General features: G+C 26.6%; 1 protein-coding gene across 1 annotated transcript; it reads left to right on the top strand.

Moving 5' to 3' along the window:
• The first annotated feature begins 1,789 nt into the window (after positions 1-1,789).
• On the top strand, positions 1,790-4,746 carry LOC107883181 (kelch-like protein 2). Its single transcript, XM_016802745.1, has 10 exons — positions 1,790-1,896; positions 1,958-2,186; positions 2,261-2,436; positions 2,509-2,605; positions 2,721-2,877; positions 2,963-3,063; positions 3,124-3,426; positions 3,514-3,657; positions 4,220-4,463; positions 4,550-4,746. Exons 1-10 carry the CDS (start codon positions 1,790-1,792, stop codon positions 4,744-4,746), a joined length of 1,755 nt encoding a protein of 584 aa, XP_016658234.1.
• The last annotated feature ends 3,611 nt before the right edge of the window (positions 4,747-8,357 follow it).

Raw genomic sequence — 8,357 nt, forward strand, 5'->3', positions numbered from 1 at the left:
TATCATTAAGTTTCCCGTATTATCATTTGCAGTATTTAATGCAACTGTTTGTAACAGTTTGATTCTGATGACTTGTTTATGTTTATCATTGTTTCCCTCAATTTTCTTATCAAAACGAAAAATACATTCACCAGTTTTTTTTTCGTGACGTAAAATTTATTTTAAACGTAAGTATTTATTATTTTGTTATATTATATTAATTAGAAGAAAAAATGCAATATTCTGACATTTATTAAATATCATATAAAACTTTGCGTTTAGGTATTTTTATTAAATATTCAACTTGATATGGATATGTGGTGTACTATGAGACGTTACACAATGACACATTTTTTTTTTGTTTTCTGCTCTTATTTTATGACACCTATTCCGTTAAATTTTATTCAAATGGGGAATCTTACCTATTTAATTAGTGTGGTAAAAGCCATTAATTTAGTGATAAATGATAAGTATTCTATTAGATGCTGCAAAATTAAAAAACCTTAAGAGTACCCACGTTACACCAATGTTGGCAACATTTGTTTTCTCCGTCTTACAAGCGCGTAACATATTAAGTTTATGGAATAAAGATATGGTCGACAAATAAATAACATCACTACCACATTGACAGTGTGTAACAGACCGACTTTTATTTAAAACCAGTTACAAACTAATATTACCTAATAATAATAGTAATAATAGTTATGACTTAAATAAGAAATATATAAAGCTGACAGAGTAGGATTGATTTCTCAACATAACATAATATACCAAATTGTTCAACAGAACATGTTTAGCTCCGTTATTAGTGAGTAATGAGTATATTACAATTTTAAATTGTTTATATATCATAAAATACTCATAACTTGCTTGAAAATATAATCAAAAGTTCATCAAATTGCCTAGATAATAATCTTACCTATACATTTTATAAGAGGCCAATGCACTATAATTTTTAAACAAACAGAACTAGGTACACGAGTTCTGCTGAGCATATAATTTGCTTTGTTATGCACTGTATAAGGTGGAGACAACAAATGTCGGTGTAATACGACCTCTTAAATTTTAAACTGTACATAGGTTATTGTTATTATTATAATAAATAACTCAGTGTGAACCTTAATGCTCATTGTTCACAGTTGGCGGTTACTTCAAACAAAATCAAATAACCAATATTTTGAAATTATTAAAACTAAATGAGACATGTCTCATAGAAAAACGAGTGTCTCAATGTGCCTCTTAAATCCCTTTTTTTCCTTCACATTCTTAACAAACAAACTGTATCACTTATTTTTTTATATGCTTAAACTCTCTTTACTAGCCTAGGTGTAACAAAATTTCAATTAGATTTTCAAATTATAATTAATTTAATAACTGATTTTAAGTTAACTATAAAAGTTAGAAAAATGTACCTATTTAGGATTCAATAATATTTTACTAAAAACTATATTGTACAAACCATCTCAAAACAATCATGATGGTAACGGTGTACAAAAATTCTTTCATAATATTTTAGAATCCTTTTGATTAATTATTATGCGCTTATTTGTTTTGTATATTTGTGAAGATATTATACTGATTATAAAAATATGTTTTTAGTTATTTGCATGGCTTGAATTCATTTTTCAGTTTTAATTTCAAGTTAACTTATCGATATTAGTATTTACTGATTTTAATTTAAAATTATTTATTATTTATTATTTTTTCATACATGGTTATTAACACCTTTTATCAATACTTATAATTGATTTTGAAATGTCCTTTTTTAGTTTAAAGGCTTTTAAATCCTGGACTTAATATAAAATTCACAATGCAAAATACACATCAAATACCAGAATCCAGAAGATGTGAACCAGCCAAATTGTATAAAAAATCATCTTTTGTTGATGTATATGCAGCATTGCAATTCTTACGCAAGTAAGTGATAAGTGATACATAAACTGCCAGATAAATATTAATAACAAATTGTTGTCTTTAGTGGTGAGAATTTTTGTGATATTAAACTTGAAACAGGAGAAAACAATGTAATCTTCGCACATAAAGTGGTTTTAGCATCGGCCAGTCCATATTTCTATGCAATGTTCACAAATTTTTCAGAACGGAATAGTGAGCTTGTTGTTTTGAAACAGATAGATTCTACCGCTTTACAACTCTTAGTAAACTTTATTTACTCTGGAGAAATCATGATCACTGAAAAAAACATTCAAGTAATAATACAGCAATAGATAACGTTTGATTTTATTATATATAATAAAATCATTTAAATTGTTTATTTCCCAAGGTTTTATTACCGGCTGCTGATTTCTTGCAGTTACAAGAAGTAACAGAGGCATGTTGTGATTTTGCACAGACACTACTCTGCCCTAATAACTGTATTGGTATATACGCTATAGCTGATTTACATGGTTGTGCAAAATTGTTAACAAGTTCAGAATTATATATTCAACAGCATTTTTCGTATGAAATATTATTTATTATTATGATTTTAAAAGGAAATTTTATTTATTATTGTTACATTTTGACTTTTAGAGAAGTTGTTGGTGGTAAAGAATTCCTATCCTTATCATCCGAACAAGTTGTTAGGTTGATCTCAAGTGATAAACTTATTGTTCCATCCGAAGAAAAAGTGAGCAAACTAAAATGAATTACTGTAATAAATTAGTATTGGTGAAGGAAAAATTCAGTAACCTACTTACATATATTTGTTCTAATTAATTTATAAAATATATTTATTGTTTCAGGTATTTGAAAGTGTTATTCGTTGGGTAAAACATAAATTGGGTTCAAGAAAATGTATTTTACCCCAATTAATGGAACACGTAAGATTACCGTTAACATCAAAAAGTTACATATCAAAAAAAGTAGTTGAGGAACCTCTTATTAAGAATTGTTTGAAATGTAAGTTTTTTCTTTATATATGCTTTTATTGTAAATTACTTATATTGTTAAATTCATATATATATATGTATTATACATTTTTCAGGTAAAGATTACATAGATGAGGCAATGCATTTTCATAATATACACAAGTCAGAAAAGCTTATTCCACAAAATATCCGCAATAAGCCCAGACATGGAGATAAAGTATTAATCTGTTATAATTTATTTACCTTCCTAATATATTTAGTAATTTAATTTTTACAGGTTATATTAGTTGTTGGTGGATATGATAATGAATATAGAAAGATTACTGAATGGTACGACCCAAAAATGGATCGATGGAATTATGGACCAGAAATGATTACAAGTCGTGTAAATACTGGTGTATGTGTAGTGAATGACAATTTAGTATTTGCTGTAGGTGGTTATAATTATCAGGGTGAACCTCTTCGGTCTGTAGATATGCTAGATTTAACTTCAGATTCACTTTGTTGGAAACCGAGTGTTGATATGTTAGTTAAGCGATCTAATTTAGGAGTTGGTGCAATCAACAATTATATCTATGCCGTAAGTTATGTTGAATTATAATTTATTAGTTTTTTTGTTATTTCTGTTATAACAAGTAAGTAACAATGAATTATATATAAATTTAAGGTCGGTGGATACAATGATAATGATCGTATATTAAATAGTGCAGAATTGTTTGACTACAATACTCAAGAATGGCGTATGATAAAAAGTATGTCTACTAAAAGATGTGACTTAGGGGTTGGAGTCCTGAATAATATTTTGTATGCGGTAAGTTTATAACTTTTTTTATGATTTTATATTTGTTATATATTTGTTACAATCATAGTTGTGATTGAAATAAAAAAATTCTCCTGAGAAAGAATCAAGAAATATAATATCCACAAAATAAAATATATCGATAAATTAAAATTTTAAAATAATTATAAATAATATACTACATAATATAAAATATATTTGCTTATATACCTATCAGAGACTGATTCATTTTCATTGATCAACAAGCCTATTTATAAGCACCAAAAGTCGATTTATTATTAGTTATAAATATTGTTAACATTTGAAAATGATAATACAAAATGTATTAAAGTAATTAAACTTTGTTAAATGTTTATTTTAAACATTGAATATAGCTTAGTTTTTTATTTTTCATTCAAAAAAAGATTAATTTATACTTTATTAAGATTGGTTTTTAATTTCTAATAATTGTCAAACTTTATTCAACTTTTTATAAATATGTACTCAATAACATTCATTGAAAACTTTATGCAATAATATTGTATTTCAGGATTTATTTTTTTACTAAGCAATTTGTATTTATTCAATTTTGTAGGTAGGAGGATCAATCCCGCAGTCAGATACTGTTGAATGTTATTATCCCAGTCTTGATACATGGAACCCAGTCGCAAAAATGTCTGTTCATCGCAGAACTGCTGGAGTAGGAGTTTTAAATGGTGTACTGTATGCTGTGGGTGGTCATAATGGATTTAAATGCCTGAGTAGTGTTGAAGCATACACACCAAGTACAGGAGTTTGGACGACTATTGCTGATATGCATATGCCTCGACACCTTGCAGGTAACTTCTCGTTGAATAATTCTAAGCTATTTTATGAAACATTTTTTTTAAAAATAAATTTAAATTAACTTAATTTTTCAATATAGGAATAGTCGCATTAGATGATTTATTGTATGTTGTCGGTGGAGAAGATGAAACTTCATTTTTGGATTCTACAGAATGTTACAACCCCAAAACCAATACCTGGTCCTTGGTGGCAGCATCAATGAATCATGAACGGACTTCAATAGGAGGAGTAGCCTTTAATAGGCCGCGACATTTTAAGAATGGTTTTCATTCATGATTTTATTTTGCTACTATACATAGAATCTATATATAATCTATATTATAGATATTTTCTTATATTGTATTATAGTATCTTAATTGATTTTCCATTTATATTACAGTTTTTGAATGTTTTATTAAACGTTTTTCATCTTATCTTCGTCAATATAACTAAGGTTTTCAGATAATTGTATAGCTAAAAATGTATTATATGTTTAATTTCTATAGGTAATTGTTGAACATTATATATAAAATTTACGATTATGATAATCGTACCTAATATTATGGGTATTTTTTAGAGGAATAGCACATAATTTAAACTGAATATTTTTTTTATAATTTTAATAGAATTATTCTTTTTTTAATTGAATTTGTATTTCATTTTAAGTATAAGTTAACTAATTTTACAAATATACAACTATACAAAATTATACAATTATACAAACTTATACAATAAACTTTCTGACAATTTCTTGAAATGGTCTTACGCCAAAACGGCCCTATACCGAAACAGACTTACGCAGAAATGTCCACGATGAAATGTCCTAGACCGGATTAATATAATAGGCAAATTTAACAGATTAACGAAATGTAAAATGTATGTATTATATTAATTTGTTTATAAAAAAAATTATACCTGATATTTTTCTACTGTATTGTAACAATATGCCAGGATCTCCTTGTATTATATTTTCACGCTTTTTTACACAACAAATAAAGTTTTATTGATATTTATAGAAAATAAAACTAAAAATATTGTGTGAATCCAATTTTGTAAAATTAGAACTTCAAACCCTAATAAAAAATTAATTTTTCTTTCTGGTAAAATTTGTTTATTTGATATAGGCGGTAGATAAACTTACGATGAATCTTGTATTACATTTTAAAATCTTAGAATTAAAAACACATTTTTTTCATTTTTATGAATTTCTAACTCAAAATACTTTGTATATATTAGGTTGTATAGAACATTTTCAGTGAAAGTGTATCTACGGTCATTTGTTTCATAGTTACACCATAACACCAATAACCAATATCGATTTTGTAAAAAACCGATTTTGCATTATTTTTTTTTTGTTTTTCTCAGAGATTTTCAAAATTACTGGGATATTCTTATATTAGATATACTTTCCTGTCAGAAAAGATACCGTTGAAGAAAATTTAAGCATTTTTACTGTCCTAAAGGACAAAAGGTGGTGATAGACACAAATAAAATTTAAAAAAGCGGGTAACTGGATGTCACTCTGCTGTACGCCTGTACCTACAGTACCTAGGTTACTAGTGAGCCATTTTATAATGGATGGTATTAAATTTGAATCAATGATATAATAACATTATAATATACGAATGACGATTCTGAGCGGTGATGATTTGTCAGCGTGGATACTTTAAGGTTGTAGGATTTAATAAATCTAAAAAATCTAAAAAATAAAAAATTGAAAACTGTGATCACCGTTTGGGGCAGTAAAACTGATTCGTTATTCTTTAACAATATCTTGTTCAATGGAAATGTGAATCAATTTGGTGCATTTGGGAATTAAAAATTCTGAATAGTTTTCAAAAGTGCAGGAAACTTTAGATGCTTATAAAAAAAAATGTGACTTTGGATTCTTAATTTTTTTTATCTGCCATTGAAACAATATACTAGGAGCCTTCTATTAAATTTTCAAGCTTTTTAACCAACAAATATAGTTTAATTGATATTTATAGAAAAAATAACTAAAAAAAATGGAAACTGAAAATGTCCGTAAAGAGCTCAAAATAAGTCAAAATATTTGGAAAATGTTGCGGTGTATAGAAAATGCTGATATAAACATTCAGTCAAAATTTAATGTACCTATGGTCATTTGTTTAAGAGTTGCACCAAAAACCAAAATCAATTTTGTCGAAAACAGATTTTGCGTAAAAATTCCTGGTTTTCCTTAATTTTTCTTGTGTTTTACACGGCGCTTTTGAAAACTACTCGGAAATTTTTACTTTTGACCCCCCAAATAAGTATTTTTTTCTATGAATCTCAATAAAACTTATTTTGTTGGGTAAAAAAGCGTGAAAATTTAATGCAAGACTCCTGACATATTGTTACAATTTAGTACTTGAAAAAATATTAGAAATACATAGGCATATTTAAAGTTCAAATTTTGACAACATTTATCAAATTTAAAATTTAATAATTATTTTGTAGTTAAAAATGTATAAAATGTTCAAATTTTATAGTTAAGGATTGAAATTTAAAACAATATTCCTACTGTTCCCAGAATGGAGTACGACGTTTACAAAAATTGTTTTTTCAAATTTTATGAATTCTATACGTGGGATCACTACACATCTGTGAAGGTTAAAGTTCAATAGGTATAAATAAATATAATATTTACAAAGATTATTTATCAATCGAGTGCAAAATCAAAGCTAAACAGTTTGAATATTCTTAGAAATAAATATAATATTGTTGAAAATGTTACGATATCGTACTATCAGGCTACAGCTGAGTGGTGTGGCTTTCCCCCATTTTTCTTTCTTTCTATAATTATTTAATTATTGGATTGTTGTGTTATGTCAATATTGCAGTAGACAGTCATTCTATAAAATATGCAATTTTAATTATACACAACAATTTATTACACTACCATGTTATAACTATTTATTATTATAAACGTTAAACATGAATAAAAAATGTTGTCAATACCTATACGAAAAATAAGACACGCGTATGCATTTAAATAGGTATTATATAATGTTATGTCTGTAAAAAGCACACTGGATGAATAAACACTATTGACAGGCATTTTTTGTCATCAAGTTAGAAAAAAATATTGTCAAACAAAGCAATTAAACATATTTCAACAATATATTGTTGAAATTTCGTAAAGTTTATTGTTCTACATCAGTGTTTCTCAACCTTTTTACTGTGGCGACCCCCTTTTTGAATTTCAATTTTTTAGCACCCCTCTACATATATTTTTTTTTAAATACTATTAATAATCAATAAGAAAAATTACTGTGCATTGTACACAGCATAAAATATAAATACTATATATAATTATACAACATATAATATTATAATTTATTTTTAATCAACAAAATGTATACCAAATATTTACAGATACATATTATAATACACACAATTTTAATTCATACGCGACCCTAAATAATAAGTTGGAGACCCCCTGGGGTCTAAATAGGGTCTAAATAGGGATCAACATTTTTAAGCGACTTTTTGTCCGACTCCACATTTTTATAAACTATTTGTACGTATTTTTTTTTTTTGGTACATCTATCACTTACATCAATCAAATTGTTGTATGTCTATATACAGAGTGTAAAAGAAAGACACGACAAATTAAATAACTTTTGTTCTTATCAATATTAAAACATTTTTTTTTTTAAATAATTTATAAGAGCTTGTGCTACAGCTATAGAATACAATTTTTATTTCTAATACCGAAAATAATCAATTTTAAATTTGATAAAATATAATTTTTGGATCAAAAATTGTTTAAAATAAAAAAAATCAAAGTGCACACGTACGTTGCGCCAGCCCCCCCCCCCAAAAGAAAATCTATAAACAAACAATACAGATATTTAGCACGTAATTCGCACGAATTCGCACGCCCATTTTGAAAATTTGCACGA

The sequence above is a fragment of the Acyrthosiphon pisum genome, chromosome X (assembly GCF_005508785.2).
Source record: "Acyrthosiphon pisum isolate AL4f chromosome X, pea_aphid_22Mar2018_4r6ur, whole genome shotgun sequence".
Taxonomy (NCBI): Eukaryota; Metazoa; Arthropoda; class Insecta; order Hemiptera; family Aphididae; genus Acyrthosiphon; species Acyrthosiphon pisum.

Bases quoted from the DNA above. Each gene is read 5' to 3' on its own strand.
- LOC107883181 (XM_016802745.1), top strand. From the start codon at position 1,790: ATGCAAAATACACATCAAATACCAGAATCCAGAAGATGTGAACCAGCC. The intron at 1,897-1,957 runs GTAAGTGATAAG...TGTTGTCTTTAG, and splicing joins GCATTGCAATTCTTACGCAA to TGGTGAGAATTTTTGTGATA. The intron at 3,658-4,219 runs GTAAGTTTATAA...TCAATTTTGTAG, and splicing joins TGAATAATATTTTGTATGCG to GTAGGAGGATCAATCCCGCA.